This window comes from Danio rerio, chromosome 11 (genome assembly GCF_052040795.2).
Source record: "Danio rerio strain M-AB ecotype USA chromosome 11, GRCz13ab, whole genome shotgun sequence".
NCBI lineage: Eukaryota > Metazoa > Chordata > Actinopteri > Cypriniformes > Danionidae > Danio > Danio rerio.
This window is the reverse complement of record NC_141031.1, coordinates 27,928,566-27,954,442: the sequence shown is the minus strand read 5'-3', so window position 1 is coordinate 27,954,442 and position 25,877 is coordinate 27,928,566. Positions and strand designations below refer to the sequence as shown.

Here is a 25,877-nt window from a genome sequence, read left to right as displayed (position 1 = left end):
TCCATAAAAGAGATGTCAATCTAACATGGGCAAACCTTTGCTTTCACTGCTCATTGTTTCGTTGACATCGTTTGTGGTTTAATTTCTATCGAGTTGATCTTGATTTGACTGTGTTAGGATGGCAAAAGCTAACATCACATTCTCTCTCTGCCCTTTTGTTCTTGTTTTGGAAGTGAACAACCCATTGAATGAAATACATGAACAAGGTGAGTAAGAATGCATGTCAGTTCAGTGATGTGAGCGAAGACATTCAAAGCAATTTTCCCTATTATTAATTAATTAACAAATGTTTCATGCAACCAATAATATATATGTATGTGTTTGTGTGTGTGTGTGTAAATGTTGCTTTCTATTCAGACTATCCCTTATTAAGACTTATTCGTGCAACAAATAATGCATGTTTTCTTTTCAGACTGGATATGCTACTCAAAACTCAAGAATAATGGACTTCATCGTGATTTGAAATACTTTCATGTTGTACTTGTTGTCATTTGTAACAGGAAATAATAATTCATATATTCAATACAAACTATTGTACTGTGTGAGGCAACTCTGAATAATGTAACAACATGATTCTTTCTTTCTTTGCATTTATTGTACATTTTAATATGATAATAATGATCTACTAACTCTACATGTTCAGCAAGCCAAGACCAAGTTACAAAAATGTTGACATTAAAAGCAAAAATTCCTATTGGGTCTACGTTTTTTTATTTACAGATGTTGTAAAATCATTTTGTCACTGCTAGAGTGGTTCGTCCGCAGAATGAGGTTACATGAGAACTGTGTTTATTTCTCTGGCGCAACAGAGGAGACCTGGGTGACCTGAGATGAAGAAGAAGCCTCATCTTCCTCAATATTCTTGTTGAAGACCATCTTCATCATACAGGAGCGGAACTGTTGTTTAAAAAAAAAGTTGTAGGTAGATGTTATGATTATCTATGCTTAATAAACATGCTATTTGATTCAGCTCAACATACAGCTGCCACAAATGATACTATACCTGTTTGTTCATTAAGACATATATGACGGGATTGTACACTGTAGAGGCTTTACAAAGGCAGGAGGGAATGGTTGCCAGTCTCAGGTCAAAAGGTGCACCGCGGTTGGAAACCACCCAGATTGCAAAGATAGCATATGGTCCCCAGCATATCAAGAAGCCGAACACCATTACCACCACCATCTTTGTCACCTCCCTCTCAGCCTTCTGGGTTGAGGCTGAATCAGCTTGAGCTTTGGCTGCCTGGTAGGACAAACAAGGGATTTTAGAGCAACTGGCAACGTGACTACTCAAAGCCATGTATTTAGTCTCCCTCTAGTGGAGAAAGAGTGTTTTGCATTACATTAAAGAGAGCAACGTAATAAATAAATAAATAATAAATTGCGTTTTATCGGTTGTTCTAGGGTTCAGTAGTAAAATAACTAAATGTTTGTGTAATCTTTACTCTAATGCCATTTTATTTTCAGCATAATAAGCTAAATACAGCAATATGTTTTTGAATATTATCTTGTTGCATAACTAAACTTAATCTTTGACTTGTATATTAAATATGTTTAGTAACACTTTACAATAAGCTTACATTAGTTAATGTTAGTGCATTTACTAAACATGAAATGAGTAGGAATAATGCTAGTACAGCATTTATTAATCATAGTTTAGCATTTACAAATACATTATTAAAATTCAAATGAATGTTTAACATTAGTTAATTTAATGAGTTAACCTAAACTATCATTTAACATTAACAAAGATGAATAAATACTGTAGGCTAATAAATGTATTGCTTGTTGTTTGTTCATGTTAAAGAATACATTGACTCACATCAACTGATACGACCTTATTGTAATGTGTAAAATGTATAGTTCCATATATTAAGTTTGTTTAAGAATAATTGCAGTTTGGAAAATAAAAATTTCGAAGTGAAAATTGTACTTACTAATTTGAGAGTGATGAGCAGCTGACCATAACAGAATACAATGGTGCTGAAAGGAACCGCAAAGCAAAAGCAGAAGAGGAACATGACGTAGGATTCATTGTTGAATTTGTTGTTAGTCGTATACCAGTCAGGTCCACAAGAGCACTGCAAGCCCTCTGGTATATACCTGTAAAACAGATTTCAGTCATCACCATTTAGCAAAACAAAAAGCTGTTGCATTGTCAGTGTATTACAGGCAGTGGCAACACATTAAGTTGAAGTTCCACTTTAGACATTCTGTTGAATATAACAACCATTAGTGTCTGCTTTAAATCTGCAAACAATTGATTCTGATCGTCTGCCAACAGACATTTTAGTGACTATGAGGAACACGGTCACATGGACACTTGCTGTGTAATACTAGTTGCAAAGTCAACAGAAGGCCTGAAGGGACCATCAAAGTAAAATGTAACCAAGGGACTTACCGGCTCCAGCCTAAGAGTGGAGGGAGTCCAGCAGCCAATGCCATACACCAAGGAAGTATGCAGCCGGCAATGGCATGAGGGGTCTTGAAGGTAAAGTTCCCGAGGGGTTTGCAAATGACCAGCCACCTTTCCAGCGCCACCACAGCAAGAGACCACAAACTCACCATTCCTGCAAAAACACAGAAAGAAGATTGTTGAAACCATCACAGTCCAGTAGCAGAATGTAAGATCTACAAGTGGCTAGCATTAAAACAATGTGGACGCATGTTACAATGTACCTCCAATTGTTGAAGTGAAGCCCTCGATTTTGCATCCTATCGGCCCAAAGACAAAGTACTTTTTGTAAAAGGCGTAGAACGCTACCGAGGAACCGAAAACGGACACCCACAAGTTGGAAATGGCAAGGTTCACAAGAATATAGTTCAGGTGAGATCTGAGTTTCTTGTATTGAATTGTGCAAACTATGGTAAGAACGTTGATGGCAGTTCCTGCGATAAAAAGGAAGAGCATAAAAGCGGACATGCCCATGAATACGCCACTGTGTCCCAGGTGGTCCTGTGGGACCAGGAAAGGGCTGTAAGCTGAGATGTTGCTGACGTCTAAAGTGATGGGCATGTGGAAGTCTTCGAACAGTTCTGGCGTTTGCTGTTGTTGCTTCATCTTGCTTGTAATTGGTGCCCACTCCACTGAGAAATGCTGTAATAAATGGTTTGATTTCTTCTGCAGATTACTGCAGCATTCCTTGATTGATGTCAAATCTCTCTTCACTGGTCACCAGATGAAGACTCCCTCAAATTATTGGCATGCAATCCCTCTTATATAGAGATCCAAAAGATATCATTTTGCTCCTCCCAAATGGTCTTAAGTGTAGGATTTGAGGTTTGTTGTCATCAGCTACACACAAAGTTTCCTGAGCACACGCACACACACGCTACAAAACTACATCTGCGCAGTACAAGACACAATTCACCTAATCTCATTTCCAACACCAAAACCTGACTAATTCGGATGATCCCTTTCACCCTTCAGTGTGGTTCTGTGTTAGCGATGGCATTTAATCTGCCGGCCAATGCAGATAAAGCAGCTAATCACTGGCAGTTAACTCCTCTTTAATCTGCTTCCCATCGTATTATCTCCAGCTTTGGGCCTGGAATCACGGCCTTTGTGAAGAGCCTTAAATACTTGAGAGTTGGATTGTCCTTGACATTCGTCTGTATAGACTGTTATGGTGTGAGAGCTGAGAAAGGTATTGTTCAAAGGAGAAAGGCTTGAGAAAGTTCAGTTTTGAGATGTTGTATTTTTGTTAAACAGCTAAAAAGCATGAAAATACATTTGGGTTGTCAAATGATCTTGTCATCAGACTTCTGGAACTGAGGTAAACATCAAGTCAATGTTAAATTGTGTGGGAACAAATCACATTTAGCCACACAACAAATTAAAATTACAAATTTCACAGACTTTACAGATTTAGTAGAAATTTAAGTGTACAGAAGATGCGTATTCATCTGCATGTTTTTAACATCTGATTTAGATTTACAGAAAAGTCATGAAGGCTCATTGTGTTAATGGGTCTGTATTTTAATTGGACAGCCATGGAAAACTATATAAAAGTTGAAATACACTATAAAAATGCTGGGTTCCACACAACCAATTTGTGTTGGGACAACATGAAGGAATTAAGTTAACTTATATGTAGGCCCACAATCTGTGCGCGTAGAATTCCGCAGGTTTTTAGCCCATCCTTGAGTCTATTTAATTACTTGTGTAATGTAAATGTATATTTATTCATTTTATATATATATATATATATATATATATATATATATATATATATATATATATATATATATATATATATACATTTCAGGAATAGTATTGACTAATTTAAATTTATTTGACTTTTTTCTATCTTTTAGCAGATATATTATATTAGAGACTGACTTTGTTTACCAAATAAAGTGGATCTAATTGGATTTGCATTGTGAACATTAAATAAAAGTTAAAAAGGCATTTTATTCATTTCATATATTAAGTTTTTAGTTATGATATTCCTAAAATAAATCCGCAAATTTTTAACAAAATTCTCAGAAGAAATAGCAAAAATGCCCGCAGATTCTGTATGGCCTTAACATAATTTTATAAGTTTATTTTTACCAATTTAGGTAGAATAAACATAAAACAATTAAATTGTCTCAAAGAACCCTCAAGGATTGTGCAGGTTTAGCTCATTTTATATACTTATTTGAACAAACAGCAAACATCGTTTTTTGAAGGTAGTTAATTGAATGTTGATTGAATTAATTTCAATTGAGTTAAATTAAATCAATGACTAATTAAGCTCTCCAATAAATAAATAAATAAAACACAGTAGCCCAAAAAGATTAAATTTCTGAATTTAACTAGGAGAAAACTTAAAGAGTGTTTGTCTGAATCCTTAATTAAGGGGTTTTATGTCTGTGACTTCACTAAAAATAATGATTTATTGGATTACAAATTTAATTGGGCTAAATTTAAAGGAACAAAGTAAGCTGAACATTACTACATGTTTTATGTTTGTTTAGATTCAGCCCATTTAACTTGTTTGCAACAACGTTCTTTTAAAACATTTGTAAATTCAATAAATGTTTTTTTTCCTGTGTTCTTTTGGCATTTGGCAACAACTCTTTTACTTTTATCCCAATTCATCCAACGTGTAGCTTTTAAACAAACCATGTCTTTTTAACAAATGTGTTGGCACCAATCGTTATTAAAAATTCTGCCATCATTTACTCACACTTCACTTGTTTCATACTGTTTACGTTTCTTTCTTTTGTTGAACACAAAATATAAAAAAAATAAAAAGGAAAGCTGGAAACCTGCAACCATCAACCTACACAGTAATTGTTTTTCCTACAGTGGAAGTCAAGTGGACTTCAAAATATCTTCTTCAGTGTTCAACATAATAAAGAAATTTAATACAGTGCAATGTTTTAAATACAACCTAAAACAAAATGCGCAAAATCTAGGAAGGAAATAAGGCCTGGGAATGAATGAATGAGTGATTAGGGAAAATATCCATTTCATGATATGTAAAATGTGATTAAACCATCACAATATGGTACTGAACAGTCTAAAGAAACTGGTTATTTCCTTAAACCAGGAGTGAAATAAACATCATTACAACCAGGAGGCTGCCCAAAGTGCTTTACAGTATAAAAACTAAATTAAACATTAAAACACAAGATGGTAAGAACACAAGTTTCAATAAAACAGCTTTTTGTAATAATAAATATCAAAAGCAAGTCTAAATAAATAGGTTTTAAATTAAGCTTTAAACAGTGCCACATTTGTGATGATGTGAAGTTCTAAAGGGAGGGTATTCCACTTTTGGACCTGCCTCTGAAAATGAACAATCACCCTATTGTTTATACAGTACCTGGATCTGGGGACCCCTAGCAACAACTAGCCTGCCGATCTTAGGACCCTGTTTAAAATCTCACATAAATATGAAGGTGCAAAACCATTAAATGCATTAAAAACAAACAATAGTTTAAAATCAATTCTGAATTTGACAGGGAGCCAAGGGAGTAAAGGACAGGTGTGATGTGCTCATATTTCCGAATATTCGTCAGCATGCGAGCAGCAGCATTTTGCACCAGTTGTAGCCGATAAAGTAAGGTTTGGTTAATACCAACATAAAGCGCATTGCAATAGTGCAGACGAGAGCTGATAAAGGCATGAATGGCTTTAGATCACCCTGCCTCAGAAATGGCTTGACTTTGGCAAGAAGACCAATTAACCTGAATTAACCTGTTTATCAAATTTTAAACTACAGTCCGAATTCACTCCCAAATTTTTAAATACACGGCTAAAATGTGGGTGAAAGCTAAGATAATTTGAGGGTAACACATTAGCAGGGGTAGGTTTAGTAATTTAGTGACTAAGCAATTCCAGCCATGGGGCCCAAAAGTTCTGAAATGCACCTTTAACTTTTTATTATTACATGTTATTGTTTTTTCTTATATCTATCGATCTCCTTTTCTACATTTTATCGTAATGCAAAATAATAATAATAATATGTAAAGCACCTTGTAAACTTTTGAAATGATTTGTTTTCTTGAAATGAATTCACAACTAAAAATAAGAAATCATCTATTTCATTTTAAAAACCAAATCTTACTGATCTGACTGCTGGACAGGCTCATGATTGAATTTTGGGGACACATTTGCGCAGATGTAATAATTACGTTAAAATTAAAAATTTTAGACCCTCACCTTACAAAATATGATAGAAAACAATGTTAAATATAATTTATAGGCATCATTTACTTCTACACTCTCAGAAATAAAGGTACAGGAGCTGCCACTGGGGCAGTACCTTTTCAAAGGTACATATTTGTACCTGAAGGGTCCACAATGGTACCCCAAAGGTACTTTATGGGTAGCCTACATCTGGGCACTAATATGCACCTTTGAGGCACCACTGTAGGCTCTTTGGGTCAGGGGTGTCAAACTCAATTCCTAGAGGGCCGAAGTCCTGCACAGTTTAGTTCCAAACCAGCTCCAACACACTTACCTGTAGGTTTCAAACAAGCCTGAAGAACTCAATTAGTTTGATCAGGTGTGTTTAATTAGGGTTGGAACTAAACTGTCCAGAGCTGCGGCCCTTTTGGAACTGAGTTTGACACCTGTGCTTTAGGTACAAATATGTATCTTTTGAAAAGGTACTGCTCCAGTGACAGCTCCTGTACTTTTATTTCTAAGAGTGTAAGTATTTATTTGGGGGCCCTCATATTTCCTGGGGCCCTAAGCGGCCGCTTTGCTTGCTTACTAGTTAACTCCGCTCCTGCACATTGGGCAGGTTTGAGTTGCCAAACACACTACATTATGTATACATAAAGTATTACATAGTGATATGTCAATGTACAAACATGTGTTGTGCATTGATTAAGTTTTTGACCACAGCAGTCCCTGTGTATTATGGCTTATAATTATTGTGCAATCTTCAGTATATAATTATGTCCTAAATAAAATATTATACAACTATTTTAATAAAAAGGTTCTTTGCACTCAAAGGGTTCTAAATACCTTTTTTTTTTTTTGTAAAAGGTTTTTCTGGCCAAATATAGAGCCTCAGAGTTCTATATAGAACCTCAATGATCTTTTTGTTTAATAGAGTGTGATTACACTTTTCCAACATTCTTCAAAATTAATTCTTCAGTGTTCATCAGAATTAGGAAACTTAATACAGTACAATGTTTTAAATGCAACTTAAAACAAAATACAGAGCAAAACCTAGGAAGGAAATAGGGCGTGAGATGAAATTTTAATTCAGAAATACTAACAATAAACAATAACTAACAAGTGACAATAAGCAACATATGGATGAAGGGAAAATATGCAACAATGAGAAATTATCTACAGAACTAAATCCCTGCCAAATATTTTGGGTATTTTGGGTAAAGTAAAAAATTTAAATACATTCAGTGTTTAAATATATAATTGCGAACTGCAACTGAACTATTTGAAGTATTTTTGTAACATTTACACATTTTTCCTTAAAAAAACAAAAAACATTAATGATTATTCACAGTCATCGCTTTAGAACTAAAGAGGGATTTAAATGAAAGTCTTCCGGCTCATAATACTGCATAAGACGCCTCGGCTAATCACTCTCTGAACAACAAACAGCAGATTTGCATTAAAGACTTGCATCCTCCATCTGGTATTTAATGTTGACTCATTTTACTTCAGTGTTTGCCAAGCTTGCATGAAATACATCAGGAAAAATACATCAGGATTTCTCAGTATCATAAACTTAACCAAAAGAAAACAATGAACAGAGACAGACTACAGTATTAGCACAGAAAATGAAATATCCTTATCATAAAATAATCTTAAATTTCCCATCACCAAGATTACTGCAGATGACCCTCATTATCTGCCCTTTTCATCACCATATGTGGACAAAGCTCCGTCCCCTCCTTCCTCTTCTGTTTTAATCTCTGGTCTTCCTCACTTGTATGACCCATATGATGATCTGTTTAGTGGCTTAGGACTAATTATTGGACTTGTGCTAAGACTCTTAACTACCACATTCAGTGTAGAGCAGTTAAGAGGGCTGTCTGAGGTAAAGACACCTGTAAGTGCGTCACATCACTATATCTCCGGCCTATTAACCTGCTTCAGTAAAGAGTTTGTGTCAGTATGCCTGGAGTCAACTTAAATAGTATATAATATAAAGAGAGAGTCTTGATGTATATTATATATTATTAATTAACATGAAAGTAAAGTGAAAGTAATGAACACATACTGTAAGTGAGCATGTTGTATGCTGTTCCACATGTAACCAAATATGTTGTAAAGCCTTTGATGAAATGATTTGTTTACTATATCATGATTAAGGAAAGCATTTGTGAGCAAAAAGTGAATGTATCAGAGTAAAGCAAATCTTTAGAGATAATAAAATAAGTTCTGCTGTCCAATATTTCTGCATATCAGTTTATTTGCATAAAGTTTACACAAGTTGTTTCATAATTAAATCAATATTACTGTTTTTGCTAAACTTTTTAACCTTTTGTTTTATATCAGTTTAATGATGTGATGTTAAAATGATCTGCAAAGGTATTTGATTTAACTTAAAAATGTAAGGCAGTATCTACTTTTTTACATTTGTATTATGAATGAATGTGGATGACAGAGCTCTTTAATAAAAATGTAAGACAACACTTTAAAATAATGGTCCATTAGTTATTGTATGATCATGTATATTCGATGACATGAACATCCACAGGGTTTTTGCAGGTTTTTGCGAAGTTAAATTTAAGACATTTTAAGACATTTTAAAGACCATTATGTATAAAATGTTACACTTATACAAGGTGAAATGCAGCGGATATTTTTTTAATATGCCAGTTAGAAAAGATTTTCACCTGCCCTATCAAAAAAAATTATTTATTAAAATGTAATAAACTTGGTAAAACAATAATAATAATAAAGTTTTTCAATAATAATTTTAGATTTTTTTAAATAAATACATTTTCAAATATATCCATTCACAAACCCTATAACCCTTACCAAGAATAGAACAAAACATAGCTGTCAATTACTACAGTCTACAATAATAATAAAAAATAACAGGAAAATTAAGACATCATTTCATTAGATTTAAGACATTTTAAGGTCTAAAATTCAGCTTTTGAAATATAAGACATTTTAAGACTTTTTAAGGCCCCACGTATACCCTAAAACAAAGAACAACACATTTGTTAAAGCATTTATTCATCTCAGTTAACTTTAGTTAACTAAAATAAAGTTAATAAAAATAAATGTGTTCATTGTTAGAACTCACAGTCCAATGTTAACAAACAACACTTTAGATTTTAATTATGCATTAGCAAATGCTGCACTATATCCATAAATTCTACTCAGGGTTTTTTATACTTAGTTTATGATAAACACATGAACCCATGGATCATTATCAGTGTTGGCAAATATGAATTTAAACATTGAGTCTTGCCAATCTGGGGTTGAAAATAATGCAGTTTAAAATAAAATTAGGTCCAAAAAACATTTACATGAGATTTTGAATCTCTTTTCCACCACAGACAGTATCTGAGAATGTGCTAAAGCACCACACGATGTCTTATTAGTTTAATCTAATCAACACAAACACTTAATTCTACTGTTCTGGTTTCCATAATTTAAGTATAAACACGGATATCTGCTCATTTGGTTGACAAATAAACACTTTGGTTTAGATAAGTTAATGTTAGCTAGATGACAATGATCACTGCTTTTTCTTAATATTTTAACCTCAAACAATGTATCTGTAAACAAAGTAAATCCACTCTAAACATTTTTATCAGCTAACATTAATTTTGTTTACTGTAAGTTCATGTTAGCCAGTGAATAAAATAATACATTATAGAGTGTTTATTTCAATGCAATAACAAATCTAAAAATAACAACAACAAAAAATCTTGAAACCAGTGGAAAGATCTGTTTGCCAGATCATCTTTGCTAGAAAAACCGCAAGTGCAAATGCAAAGGCAGAAGCTTATAATAATTAAAAAATATATTTACCAAACACTGCAATTTTCTACAATGTTTTTAGGTTTTTTGTGTGTGTGTGTGTTAAAGTGTTTTAATTGAACATGTTATTATTTCAATATTATTATTATTTTAGACAACAAACAAAAACAAAACTCATTGCACATTTACTTTAGCTTCCGTAAAATATATGTATAATAAAATTAAATTTTAACTGTAATCTGGTTACATAGATTATGGTCCCAGAACAAATAGATTAAGTTTACTTAACAAAATTAAGTGGATTGAACATAAAACAATTAAGTTGTCACAAAATTTCAAGAATTGTAATCTTACAATTAGTAAAAACCTAATTTTGAGTGTACACTGTAAAAAAGCTGGGTTTCACACCATTCCTTCATGTTGTCCCAACACAAATTGATTAGGTTAACTTAATGTTTTTTTACCAAATATAGATTAAAATAAAACAATATGTTAAACATAAAACAATAAAATTTCCCGAATAAAACTCAAGATTTGTGTTGACTCAACTCATTTTAATTAAGTAGTTTAAACAAGCAGATAAAAACTCATTTTGAGTGTACGCAAACATCGAATTTTCCATGACTTGTGTAATGGATTTGTAAAAAAATAAAGACGGGTCAAAGACAGACTGAAGGATCATAGTGATTAACAGGTCCGGAAGAGGGAGGAGACTAACGCGAGTCAATAATCACACACCTCTTCATAAGACATCGGAAACACATTTGTATGTGCAGTGCAACCTTAGGAAATGCAAACACGCCGTACTGATTTGAGGTTGTGGTTATATTTTAATGATAAAATAATAATAATAAAAAAGGAAATGCGGCATGGTCTTAACTGTTCTGTCAGTTCAAAGTTCTGTCAGAAGTGTTTCATTTCATTCAGTAATATTTTGGATGAAATCTGATTATTTTCAGAGCATATTTAATCCTCTGTGTGCTTAATCGGGTTTTAAAAAAATGTACTTTAGTAGAATTTTACTGGCATGCATACTTACAATTCGAGCGTATTTGCTGACATGTTAAGGACTGCAGGTGTATTACGAATCTATTGCCTGTAGAAAGAAACAGACACAAAGGAGATGACTTTAATATCTCAATTAAGAAAAAGAATCATCCACAAGTACAGCAATGAGATTAAATATTTTAACTGCAGAGGAATTACGGTTAAGGACCAAGGAGAGACCAACAACTTCAGCGAAGACAAGGAGTCAAAGCCACAAACTGTGTATGAATTTGTCATGTGTATTCACATAAAATCACTACACCAAACATCTATTCAATTATTGATATATTTAAATGTCTATTTGCCTATACTGCCTGATCATTTGTTTTTTTTATTTTCCCCTTGTAAACAATAGTTTGTGTAATTTTAGTAATATATAAGCTGGCATTATAAGACACTCAGAATCACTGTAAAAAAATTATCTGTAACTAACAGTTTTCTGTATTTTGTGATTCGTTTTCTTTCTTTTGCGTATTCTATGAATTGCATTAAAGGAACTGAATTTTTCCTCTAACAGTTTCTGATGTTGAACAGTTTTTAAAGATTCACTTTTACAGTTGTAATAATTTGAAGTGATACCATTGTTGATGTTGGTTTACTAATTATTGTACAAAAACCTGGTAATAAACTGTCAGTACTTTATGTTGTTTTATTTTGTTTTATCTCTACATTTCTTAAACATATCAGTTGGAGTATCAAACTCATTAAATATCAATAAAAGTGAGTTTAATTTTAACATCAAAAGTCAGAGCGATGATCATCATTATGCAATTGAGAATATGATGGAAATAAATAAACAACAAAAAAACATGATATATGGAACTTGTTAATGAACTGATATATGTTACAGTGGTAAAGACACTAGTTCTGGCATTAAGACATTGCAGGATAAGATTGCAGTATGCTACAGTGCCATCTAGCAAGCAAGTGAGAAAGTCTAATGTAATGTAATCTAATGTAATGCAGTCATTGACTTACTGGTGTATTTAAAGTAGTTTCATCAGAAAATATAGAAATATACAAAATAATACAGCATATTTTAGTCATCAGTAGTCTAACCATCACAAAATGAAACAAACAATAAATCAAATTAAAAATAATAATAATTCTGTACTGAATGCATGACATCTGGTCTCTTTGAAATAAACATACTTTATGTTAAACATTCATTTGGCTTAGCCTCTACTTAAGAGGTCGCCACAGCGGAATGAACAGCTATTCCAGCATGTTTTATGCAGCAGATGCCCTTCCCGCTGTAACCCAGTACTGGGAAACACCCATAAACACACAGACAATTTAGTTTATTCCATTCAACTATGCCGAATGTCTTTGGACTATGGGGGAAATCGGAGCACCGGGAGGAAACCAACACAAACATGGAGAAAACATGAAAACTCCACACAGAAACGCCAACTGACCCAGACAGGACTCAAACTAGAAACCTTCTTGCTGTGAGGCAACAGTGCTAACCACTGAGCCATGCAGCCTTTCTTATTAAAAATATATTATTGCAACATTTTCTACTTTCATTTTTTTAATAAGTACGAATATTGCAAATAAAGGTTTTATTTAATGCACGCAAAGACTTTTCAAGCAACAAACATAGAGCCTAATTTTTAACATCTTGGAGGTGTGCTGTTTAATTAATTTGATAATTAAGATTCCAATAATTCATTAAAAATGACATTAAATTTAATATATTATATTAAAAAAATTATATATATATATAAATATAAATATATATATACACACACCATTATTTACAGAAGACACCCACCCACTGATATCAATCAGTAGTTGCAATAAATGTCAGTGCATCATTTATTTATTATCTTTTCAGCTTTCCTTTCATCTTTAGTAATCTGCCACATCGGATAATGTTTTCTACATATGTAAAACCACATTTATACATTTAATTTGATGTTGACAGCAACATTTGTTATTACTGTTTGTCAAACTGTAAATAATCCCGACACATTTGTGCAATTAAAAAATGATCCCAATGATAAAGTATATTTATGACTTTCAGGTTAAGGGGAAGTTTGCAAAATTGCATAAATAGAGCATAAAGCAAAACTATTTTGGACAAAAATATGTATCTATTTCTCAGAAAAGACAAAAGTTAAAATTTGTTTAAATGCATCTGACATTATTTTCTTTTATTACAACTTTAAACCTTGAATTCTGTACATTGTTAATATTTTTATTTAATTGGTAAGCTATTCACAAATGTACATTTTTGGAAAAGACTATTTTTAATTGATCATAAATCATATATTTTGTCTTTAATGGGCATACAAACAAAAAATATATATTTTAAAAGTCAAAAATGGCTTTCAATGTAACCTTATATAGTTTCCCTTTTTTTAAAACTCCATTTAATTTATGTTTTAATTTTCTCTCTTCTTTAAAATGTTTAAAATGCACAATATTAGTATTATGCAGATTGTAACACAATCTCCGTATTTTTTCTAATGCTTTAAGTTTATACAATTTGTTGTTAACTGTTTTTAGAACCAACAATAAAAATAGACCATAAAGCATCATTCAGCATGAACTTGAATTGCGGAGCGGCATCTGGTAGAATTCCACTGATGTGGGCGTTACTTTGAGAAAATAGAAGCCCTGTGTGTTCATTCATTCATTCCTCCATTCATACTCAACTTACACATTCAGCTTTCCCACAAGAGTAATAATAATTAGCTCAGGCTAATCTGTCGATTCATTGCATAAAAGTATGTATGGGGTGAATAAAATCAAACAATAACGTTCGCCTTAAGTCGCCATCTTTAGTGTGGGACAATACGCCCTAAACAAATAACGCATAAAACCTGTTTCAAATGTAAAGATGCTTTTAAAACGTCTTAAATAAATTCCAATATTGTATAGTAATCATAAAACTGACAGTTAATAAATGCAAGGGGGTTTATCCGTACTGTAATCGAGTTTTTAACTAAAAAAATCCATAGAGAAGGACGTGGTAAATCGGCCATATTTGTTGAGGGTGGCTGTAGGAGCGGCTGTACATTGTCAAGAACATGGCGGCTTCCAGGCAGGCATGAGAGTGGATACTTCTTAACGAATTTGGGTGATTCTGGCCAACCATTTCAAAAACAGACCATCAAAACACTTCCCTGGATACCGCGACACGAATCTCGTAAGTATGACTCATTGAGAAGAGTTCGCGTTGAGCCGAAATGTGTATATTTGTACGGCGAACGTAAACTTAGCCGCCATTTTTCTTGTGGGAGCTGCTAGTGGGCTTATTTGACGACAAGATGGCTGCGTACACCGGGGCGGCATGAATTAAATAAAAAATAAACAATCTAAGATATTCGCTTGGAGAAGACTTCGGCAGGCGTATTATCTGATTGTATGTATTAAGATCTGTTTGTATTTGCCTGTTTATTTGGAAAAAACAAGGCTAGCTGTGTTTAGCTGCGCTTCTAGTAACCGCATTCCGCTGCACGAATTAATGCACGCGTAAAAGTCTAATATAATTGCTCAGACTGAGTGAAAACTGCAGTAGTATGTTGACGGTTGGAGTTTGCTTTGCATTGGAATGAAATGGCACGGTTAAAATGTAGCATTGTTGCTATTTTGAGTGGCCGACAAGATGGCGACTCCCAGAGAGGCATGAAAATAGCCTTCTGCAGCAAAAGAGGACTGGTTTCCTAGTGTTAGTTTCTGAATTTGAATGTTCCTGTTGTTCAGCTGCGTTTTGCTGAAGCGATTTCGATTGATTCTCACTTTTGCAGTTCGTAGAGAGTTTGTCAACACATACTTGCTGTGAAGTTGACTGAAATTAATTGTTTTTATTTGCCGCTCCGCCATTTTTCAGACTGGCGGAGGCTTGTTTCAAGATGGCGACTTCCATGGATTGAAACTCTTTCTGCATCGGGGGCATTTAACTAGATAATGTAATTTAGCGGTGTGGCGTTTAGCACTTTAACTAGGTATGATGTGCGGTTTATTTATGCAATCGTCGATGCTTTAGTTGCTGCGTGTGGTATTTCACACTAGTTGACCGGCTTTTAGGCTCATCTGCAAGCGCCAAAATGGCGGCTCTCCTGAATTAATCAAACTTCTGAATATCCCATGTTGTAAATTATTTTTGTTGTACTGTTATACCACTACCTACATTAAGGCAAAACTGTTTGATGTATAAAAACTGCTTGTATGTATTATGTGCATTAATGTCGCTCACAGAAACAACTTGTATTGTAGCGTTACGTTAACTAAGAGTCCCTAAAGTGCATTCCTTATTTTTTTTAGTAAAAGGACATGACGTCCCCCGGTGTGCCTGGAACCACCGGAGCTCCGCTGCAGCCGCGATGGAAGCGGGTTCTTGGTTGGTCTGGTCCGGTACCTCGACCCAGACACGGGCACCGAGCCGTAGCCATCAAGGAACTGATGGTCGTTTTCGGCGGAGGAAACGAAGGAATCGTTGACGAGCTGCACGTTTATAACACTGGTGAGTATCATAAAAGTTAATAACTAAGGTAACGTTATATGCGTACAAACCAAAGAACGTTAACGTTAATATTTGCAGATAATTTAAAAAATGGGGTGTATTTTCCTTATAAGGCCTTTTATCTATTAACGCTTCGCTTATCGAACTCTCCTAGTTCACTGAGGGAATTACAAATATAATACAAACACCTGTCATTACATATTTGCTGGTTATGAAATCGTTCGCTAGTTGTGGATGTTAAGCTACGCGTCTCACTCTGCTCCTTCGACTGTTATGAGGGAAAAAAGGCGCCAGAAAAACAAAAATGGACGTTGTCCTCCGGCGCCGCGTCACGCGCACGCCCCCTCATGCACGTGCACCAGTGCGCCTTTTTGTTGTTTATCTTTCTGGTCAAGTAAAATTCATATTATAATAATGTTATGAAAATTATTAGGCTTTAGACAATGTCTTACTATACATGCACACGTTTTCTTTGTATCAAGCTTTTGCAGCTTATCACAAATATTGAGTTTAACAATGTAATTTATTTAATTTTTCCCACAGCAACAAATCAGTGGTTCATACCAGCCGTTCGTGGGGACATCCCTCCAGGCTGTGCGGCTTATGGTTTTGTGTGTGATGGCACACGTCTGCTAGTTTTTGGTGGAATGGTCGAATATGGAAAATACAGCAATGACCTTTATGAGTTACAGGTAAGAAAGTTCTTTAATGGCGTTGTGCAAATACTTACACTAAACTGTCAATGGTAGATGGTCTGCTAATGTTTGGCTGGCTGAAGCTAACATTTCAGTCCCTCTGTATTTTAGACACAAACCTTTTTTTTAAAAGCTTGAATCAATGTTCCCAACCAGTTATCTTTTTTTAAAATTCCGTTCCTGATAATACTTCAAGTAAAATCAAGTAAACTGGTGAGATGTCAATTCACACAGGATCAGGCTAGAGCTTTTTTTTTTAGATTCAGTTTTAGGAATTTGAATGGCTTGCCAAAGCAAAGTTTCTCAAAGCCATGGTTGACCCGAGCTCAAACAAACCTTGTTGTTGTCTTGATGACCGGCCTCAAAGCCAAGAAGAAGAAAATCTGCCTTGTCGTTTTTCTGTAGTTGGTAACATCGAAGAGTGTAAGGGTCTGTGTTTGTTCATATATGGTGCATTTAATTATTTATTTTATATGATTGTAGACATCACAGTAGACTATTTCACACTACCATTGATTTGCAGTTATAATCAAATCACGTTCATAGAAATGTTAGTAATGAACATTTATACACACGTTTATGTGCGTAAAGCATCTGTTTTGTAAGAACTGCTTCTCATATGATATGTGAACAACCCATACAGCTTTACTTTGACATTTTCTCATGCGAAAATGATTTCAACTGAAACATTGTCGTACACCATTCCCACCAAAAGGGTAGCATTGGTGCAAGCCTGATAAAGGTGACCTTTACTGTACTGTACCTCTGTGTAAACGAGCCATAAGGGCATCATAAGGGTTTATAAAGTCATCAATATTTGTTCAGTTGTATGTGAGCAATTCCATGCAAATATTAACCTTGCCATAAAAAAATAAAGTTTTCACTAGAATAGTGAAACATTTTCAAATTTTTTGTGTTTGCTTGTATTTTACAGTACTGTAAAAATACTCAAATGTCTCGGTCAATGTTTTTAAACGGTTATATTTGATTTACTAAAATCACTCGAGTGGCAATTTCACATTTGTCACATCCATAACGGAGAGGTGTCACATTCATAAAAGAGCTCCACAATTCTGGCTAAAATAAGAATTGCTAATTTTTTTTGCTTAAAATAAAGATCACGATTTTCTCAAGATTCTGTAAATGTAAAATAAAAAATAATGAGTCGGCAATTATTATTGTTTTATATTATATGTATTATTGTACAAATGGTAAAACAACAATAATATTATGTGTTGATCTAGTAGTTTCTATAAATAATTCTATTCTGCTTATAATAACTCTGATGTTGAGTTATGTTTGAGATATAGGCACAAGCTTGCAATCTGTCATTGACAACAATATTAGACCATTTAATTCACTGGTAAAATCAACATTATAGAGGCTAGAGTAGTTATACTGACACTATAAACATTTATTTTCATGCACAACTCTGTTCGCTATGAAAGAAAAAACATATCAAATGCTTGTCGCAATCATGACTCTAAAATGTGATATGATTATTTGAATGACGTGCATGCTTTGTTTTATTTTCCACTGCTAAGTGCTGTTCATTTTTCGCGCGCAACTCTCAAACAATCACTCTGTGCCACAAACTGAATATTATTTACAACTTTATTAGCTGTTACTCGCAGCCTATGCAGGTTCTGTTCACTGAAGTAGATGCGCGTGCGTGTCCGCCTTCTCTGTGAAAACAGCTCACTGTCATCAGCTCACGTCACATGTGATTTCTAGGCCGCGAATATAGCATTATATGAAGGCAAAAATTACATTTTTAGGTGAATTATACCTTATAAATGCAGCATGTGACTCTTTCAACATCATTTGGAGGTGTCCATGTCGCTGAGCAATGTATGTAAAACAATGTGAAGACTTGTGCGGCTGTCTTTGCTTCTCCCCTCAACTTGAAAATATGATTGGCAGAATCATAGAAATGCTGGATTAAGATCGTTTAGGGGTCGAATCGAAATCGCGATCTTTTTTTCGATTAATTGTGCAGCTCTAATTCATAATGAAGCTTTTTCCTCATACATGCAAAAATGTTAAATGAAATGATATCAATCATTTTTGTTCTATAGTGAGCTGACTTTTAGCCTTTTATCTTTGTATTTTTGGGTTGTGCAGTTAAATTTACATCATTTCTACAAAGTATGTTGTATACTGTAAACTTACATGCGTTTTGGATGTGACAAAAAAGTATGTTTATTTTTTCTCATTTAAAATATAAAAAATGTTTACAGGTTTATATTTTTCAGGTCTCATAACTCTGTGGTTCGTTGTTTTAGGAAACATAAACTGATGTTTCGATATAATGTTAACAAACTTTCTATGAGAATATTTTTTGAGTTTTAACTGAAAATTTCATGTCCATTACGCTGGAATTGCTCGTGTGGATTATTCAGGCAATTATTTGACTGTATCTGTGAAGAAATGATCTCACTATAATTACTGTCATCAGGCAAGCAGGTGGGAATGGAAAAAATTGAAGCCAAAAGCCCCTAAGAATGGAGTGCCACCATGTCCTCGTCTGGGCCACAGTTTTTCTCTTGTGGGCAACAAGTGTTATCTTTTTGGAGGGCTTGCCAATGACAGTGAAGACCCCAAGAACAACATTCCCAGGTATTTGTACTGTACAATAATCTGGTCTTTAAAATATGCATTTGAATCATTTGCTTCATTAACTTACTTGTGTGTGCTTCTAGATATTTGAATGATCTTTATACCCTCGAGTTGCGTCCGGGGTCCAGCGTTGCGGGGTGGGATGTACCAGTCACGTATGGAGTATTGCCACCTCCAAGAGAGAGCCACACTGCTGTAATCTATACCGAAAAAGTTACTAAGAAGTCCCGTCTTGTTATATACGGAGGAATGAGTGGCTGTCGTTTGGGTGATCTTTGGACATTAGATATTGGTATGAAGATTATGATGTTTGCACTGCCGTGTTTGCTACAAATTGGTCATTAATTCAACCGGACATATCGTTTAAGCAATAATCGGGTCACTCTTTGCTTTACAGATACACTGACCTGGAATAAGCCTGCAATAAGCGGTGCTGCTCCCCTCCCCCGAAGCCTACACTCGGCCACCACTATTACAAACAAGTAAGTTTCAGTTGCATCACCGCCAGCATTCCTTAAATGCACACAATGGCATACTGACCTTTAATCTGTTGTATCTGTAGAATGTATGTTTTTGGTGGCTGGGTTCCTTTGGTGATGGATGACGTGAAGGTGGCCACACATGAGAAGGAATGGAAGTGTACAAACACACTGGCCTGCCTGAACCTAGGTATGCTGTAGTCAAAAAATACATGTGATGTTGAAAAGTAAAATAAATTTGATGCTTTTATTCATCAAAGATGAATCTGGTAAAATAAAATTTCTTCGATTTAATATTTAAAAAAATACAAATAAAAAGGTCTTTCATGTACTCCATGGCTGGACTAATTATTGGAATAATGTTGATTTTTATTATTATGGAATAATAAAGCTAAATCTGTTTTGGAACTTCTTTAAATGTAACCTAATTCAGGGAGTAAAATAGAAGTATGAATGTCTTAAACGAGACTTACATGAAGCATTTTAATACCAGTGAAACTTTAATGCTAGCAATTAATAATTCAGACCCCCTAGTTTTTTGTGATTTTTTTTTGCGATCACTGAATCCAAAATTTTGCGATCCTGCAAAAGTTTTAATTTAAACACACAATAATCGCAAAAAACGTAAACAATCTCATAAAACATCCAATTCCAAACCATATAATCAAATTATATTTATTTCAGTTTGCAATTAATTGTTTTACATGACCTCCAGATGTTACATACGCAGCGCACGTGATGTATTTGAGTCTCTCAAAAATGACATCTTACCTGCCCCCCTTATGCTGTGTTCACACCAGACGCGGAATGCGCGGATAAATCGCGCGTAAATAGCCGCGTGAACATTTGAGTTTACTCGCTTCATACGCGCGTCAAACCCCGCTTCATTCGCGTGTCAAATTCACATCAAAACAGACGCGGATTCGCGTGATGGGCAGGGCTTCTGTCTGCCCGAAAACTCTAGCTTCATAGCTAAATTGCTTACATGGATTTTATGAAGAAAATAACAGTGTTTATGTGCTTTATGAAGACTGAAAAACAGCGTCGATACGTTTAGGGTCGTGTCTGAGTCCACTACATTCTTTCAGAGGTGCATCCAGCTCTGTGAGCTCTTAAACTCCTCCAGAAACTTAACCTGGATGACGGAGGCTTTCAGCGGTGCTTCTGACTGAGCCAAGCCGAGTTTGATGAACTGAACACCGACAACAGGTTCTACGTCACAATTACGCGTCGCGAATGTACGCTGAAGTTCAGATTTTTGAAATCGAGTGATTCGCACGAAACGCTCGTTAAGCACGTCAAACGCGCAAAACGCTCAATTCGCCCCGCGCCATTTGCGTGATTCGCGTCGCGCCATTCGCACGTATCGCCCGCAGGATGTCTAATCATGCGTTTGCATTGACTTAACATGTAAATCACTCGCGCTAGACGCGCGTTCCGCGTCTGGTGTGAACGCAGCATCACAATCCTAACATTACGAGAAAGTGGGGGAGAATATTTTGCAGCCTCTGCAGTAAGCAGACGTGGATAAAGCGTGAGTGATTTACATGTAAATTCCTGTGTGGCAAATTGGGCGTTTTGTGCATTTGATGTGCTTCAGACTGCAAAAGAAAGTTTAAGCAAAGATCTAACAAATGGAGCAATGGAACAAACAGAAAAGCTAGCAGTTTACAATGATGAAGGTTGATTCACGTCCGCTGGACGTGACCAAAATGAAGAACGTTATTTGTGCTTTACATGTATGGCTGGTATTATGGTGAGCGTAAAATAGATAAATGTTTTCGTTTAACTCTTTTCCTGCAGTTAACGAGAGAAAATGCTTACGGCCATTGACGAGTTTTACAGCGATCTGTGTGTTAAGTGTATTATGGTAGGAGAAGCCTTAATGCATGTCTGGAGTGAGGTACATGTCATGCTCAGGGGAATGAAATCTGAGAGAAAGTAAGATTGTGGATAAAAATAAGAATTATACAACATTCCTTTGGCTTAATCACTACTGTTTTAGATCTTGTCTTGACAAGAGACCAAAATAAAGACACTTTATCTTTATGAAAAAATATATGATTACGATTGCACACCTAACATAATAGGCTACCTAATATGGTGTGTTTATTTATTTTTAATCACAAAATTGTCTGCAAATGTCTGGGAATTACCACATCAAAATAATTTTTATCGCAAAAAAATCACAAAAAACTAGGAGGTCTGAATATTACTGTTATATTAAATTTTGTAAAATTACACTAATGTGATGTATTAAAAAAAACAATATAATACCATAACAATGCTATTTGTGAAATGTCAGCTATTTGGCTGAACCCAAGATGACTAATGCATATTTTTTATCTAATGCCATATCTTTTGAAATAAATTTTTTGTAGACACTTTAGCATGGGAGACTGTTTTGATGGACACTTTGGAGGATAACATCCCACGTGCTCGAGCAGGACATTGTGCTGTCGCTATTAACAACAGACTTTATATCTGGAGTGGACGTGATGGGTATCGCAAAGCTTGGAACAATCAGGTGTGCTGCAAAGACCTGTGGTACCTGGAGACAGGTGAGGGCATCAGTAAAGAGAGCACATTTAAACTTGTACACATCTAGTGTTATCAGACAGTTGAATGTATTGCAGGATGCAGAATTAGTTCATTATATGTTTTTTTTTCTTTCACAGAACGACCCAACCCTCCTTCAAGGGTGCAGCTTGTCCGAGCCAACACAAATTCTTTGGAGGTTAGCTGGGGAGCAGTTTCTACAGCAGACACGTACCTGCTTCAGCTCCAGAAATATGATATCCCAGCAGCCACTGCTGCCACATCACCAGCTCTCAATGCAGCTCCCTCCCTCCCAGGAAACTCTCCTAAGAGTCCAGCACCGGCTGCAGCTGCTCCATCTGCTCAGAGTCTGCCGCATAGTGGCATCACCTCAGTGCCCCAGGCTGCTTCCCCCACAGCCTCAGTCTTACCTGGCACACCTGCAAGTCCTCTGGCTGCATCAATGGCACGTGGCCCAGGTACTGTTAAACTGTATTCACAATATACACCTTTATGGTAGTGATGGCTCACCGTCTGCAGGTCATTCTGATTACATTATCATTGCTACAAAATGATTGGCAGATATTTGCATCTATGAGCAGTTAAACAGTAGGGGAGTAAATCCAAACTTGTCACGACTCAAAATGAAATATAGTTTATTCTCCACAAAATGCTGTGATTTGATTCAGTGGAGTATTAATAGATTTTATAGTACCAGTTACTTTTTATATTTACTTTTTACTTATTGGAACCAAACTATATAATAATAACTTACCACCTAAACGTAATTACTGCCAGACTGCTCCTACCATCAAACATATTTTGTTGGAATGTGGAAGTTTTAGTACCATTAGACATTTTTTTTTAAAGAGAGTACTTTGATGGACATTTTTAAAAAGGTACCACCAGGAAGAATCTCAAATTATTTATTAAAAATTGAACTGAAAAATCATATTTAACGTTGAATATATTTTTGTGTAAATTTTATCTATTTATATTTTATATATTTGTCTAAGTAACTTTTTTTGTAATACAAATTTATTTTTGTCATGCAATATTTTATGTATATCCATTTTGCCACGAAATAGCCATAAGTTGCTGATCTGGCAATAAATAAATATATTAATAACTTTAAAATGAACTCGGTGAGAACTGCACATTCTGTATAATCCACTAACAAAAAGTGCACTTAAAAATGAAAAATCATGTAACAAATGAAGAAGAAAAAAAACATTATTCCTGTGTGTGATAAACGGATGCTTTTTTATTTTATTTATTTGAGTTTAACATGTACACTTATATTTCAGCTATTCTAAAAGTTGCAGCCCCTCAGTCAGGAACAGGAGCATCGATTGTCACCGTACGCCAAGCGTCGCAGGTTGGAAAATCCCCAGTCACTGTGGCATCACTTCCCGCTGGTGTTCGCATGGTAGTGCCATCACAGACCGCTCAAGGAACGGTAAGAATTGAAAATGTAAAGCTGGCATCTATATTGCACGAGTAGATTACATACAGGGTCAATGCACAAGAAGAGGTGAATTTCCACTCACCCATATTTAAAGGGCACCTACAATGAAAATCATCTTTTGAAAGCTGTTTAGACAGAACTGTGTGTAGGTATAGTGTGTCCACAGTCATATTGGAGTGATAAAGACAGAAAAAATACATTTCCTGACGTTAAAATGGGCGCTAAATCCATTTCATTTTGAGGCCGACCGTGATGTAGGAGTGCAGTTCCCCACCCACCGAACTGATTGACTTGCGTATTAACATGTCTCAGTAGTAATGCTTATAATCATATTAAATATATATCATATTATATATTAAAAGTTCTGTTAAGCTCTCTGTGTCAGATGTTTAAGAATGAGTTTAACAAGTTTGAAACATTTTTAAAACGGTACATGTTTGTAATGAATTACAGTGATTTTTACCATCTTTACTTTATCACTGCAGCGGCATGTCAGTAGACGCTTCAATCCCGGATTGTGGATGTTAAAGCAGGTTTATTTTGTACATTAACCTAATAGATGTCCATACAGCAGTGGATTTTAATGTGTATCCTGTCACATTTGCCTAGCAAAAACAGTGCAAAGTTAAATGCTCACTGTGTGTGTGCGTGAACATTGTAATAAAGTTGTGTGTGACTTATCGTTGCAGAAAGGCTTGAATTAACTCCACAACAAATATATCAAATAATCATTAGGAAAGGTCTTACTGTAGTATTTCTCACAACCATTATGTAAGATCTGTTTCTTTCATGTCTGTCACTGTGCTGTTTATCTAGCACAGCCAGAGATTGAGGCAAACTCTGACATGCACATGGGAACGATGGGCAGGGGGAACTAGCATTAAGACCGTACTCGCACTAGGTACAGTTGCCTCAAACCGGGCCAAAGCATGCTTGTCCCCCCTCCCATCTCCCCCGACCGCCCGCTCTCACCACAAACGGGCTTCGGCACGCTTACGTCATCGCTGCTGCGCTCTTCAGTGAGAAGCGCGCTCTCACTCAGCAGCACAGTGGAGATTACTCTAGTTATATCGTTTCATTTGTTTGATATGCCGTCAAATATTTCGGCAAACAGTCCTTAGCGATGCGGGGACATGCAGTCAAATATTTCGCCAAACAGATCCGCCACTTTTGGCGCTCATAAACAGTCATAAAGCTCTCGTGCTGCAGGAATGAGGAGGTCTGCTGAAGGCGCGCAGCTGTTGTGAAGTGAGTAGTTTGCATCTTTAATAAACGATGGCAGTTTACGTTCACTGAACGGTAAGAATGATTAATAAATCTATATGAAAAAGTCCCTTAAAAGTCACGTCTTGCTTTCAGTTTCGGGCTTTGGCGCGTTTTGCACTCACACACGCATACCGCGCCAAAGCCCAAGTGAACCGCGCTCAGGCACACCTCTTCCAACCGGGCCAGGGCCGGCCAAGTGAACCGTGCTTGAGCCCGATTCAGCGCACTCACACTTCTCAAACGATCCGGGAAACGGGCCTGGGCACGGTACGGATGGCATAGTGTGAGTAGGCCCTAAATGCACAAGCAACAAACAGCTACATTGTGTTCAACATTGTGTTGTGTTAATATTCTGAAAGGTATAATAAATAATCTAAAGTGTGTTTTAAGCTAAAACTTTACAGACACATTCTAGACTAATCTTAAATCTTGAAAAAGGGGTAAAATAGGTGCCCTTTGATAGAAAATTTATGTCAGACAAAAAACATCTCTAGTAATCCAGAGCGATTGATCTGACTTCATGTTTACATTTTTCTTTTTTTTTTTGCGTTTTGTATGAACCCATTATAAACTGAAATTTTATGCACCAATGCACTTTTTATTTCAGCCCATCGGCAGCAGCCCTCAGATGAGCGGAATGGCAGCTTTGGCTGCAGCTGCAGCAGCCACACAGAAGATCCCTCCATCCCCAGGAGCCACTGTTCTCAACATGCCAGCCGGGGCCACAATTGTCAAGACGGTAGCTGTGACTCCAGGAGCCTCCACACTCCCCACCACTGTTAAAGTGGCATCGCCTCTGATGGTAATTATCTTAAAATTATTAACTGTGGCAGCACCCGGAAGCTTAGCAGTTAAATCATGACACTGATATTTTATT

General features: G+C 35.6%; 2 protein-coding genes across 13 annotated transcripts in view; one reads left to right on the top strand and one right to left on the bottom strand.

The window, feature by feature from the left end:
* Positions 1 to 573: 573 nt before the first annotated feature.
* On the bottom strand, positions 574 to 16,210 carry opn1sw2 (opsin 1 (cone pigments), short-wave-sensitive 2). Of its 5 annotated transcripts, none has more exons than XM_087271799.1 (7): positions 16,124 to 16,210; positions 11,454 to 11,510; positions 2,680 to 3,311; positions 2,402 to 2,570; positions 1,938 to 2,103; positions 1,004 to 1,243; positions 574 to 897 (listed from the first exon to the last, which is right to left on the bottom strand). In XM_087271799.1, exons 3-7 carry the CDS (start codon positions 3,059 to 3,061, stop codon positions 790 to 792), a joined length of 1,065 nt encoding a protein of 354 aa, XP_087127925.1. In that variant the 5' UTR covers positions 3,062 to 3,311; positions 11,454 to 11,510; positions 16,124 to 16,210; the 3' UTR covers positions 574 to 789.
* The window catches only part of hcfc1a (host cell factor C1a), a 27,209-nt gene continuing 15,815 nt past the window's right edge, over positions 14,484 to 25,877 (top strand). For 3 of the 8 annotated variants that reach the window (XR_015502038.1, XR_015502040.1, NM_001045064.2), the window contains 11 exon segments: positions 14,484 to 14,618; positions 15,737 to 15,935; positions 16,479 to 16,627; positions 19,089 to 19,249; positions 19,333 to 19,541; positions 19,647 to 19,731; positions 19,812 to 19,918; positions 22,110 to 22,289; positions 22,407 to 22,745; positions 23,574 to 23,725; positions 25,608 to 25,802. Coding sequence is in view for 5 of the 8 variants with exons in the window: in NM_001045064.2 (NP_001038529.2) it covers positions 15,746 to 15,935; positions 16,479 to 16,627; positions 19,089 to 19,249; positions 19,333 to 19,541; positions 19,647 to 19,731; positions 19,812 to 19,918; positions 22,110 to 22,289; positions 22,407 to 22,745; positions 23,574 to 23,725; positions 25,608 to 25,802 (1,767 nt within the window). In the remaining 3 variants the exon portion in view is untranslated. 8 annotated transcript variants of the gene reach the window in all.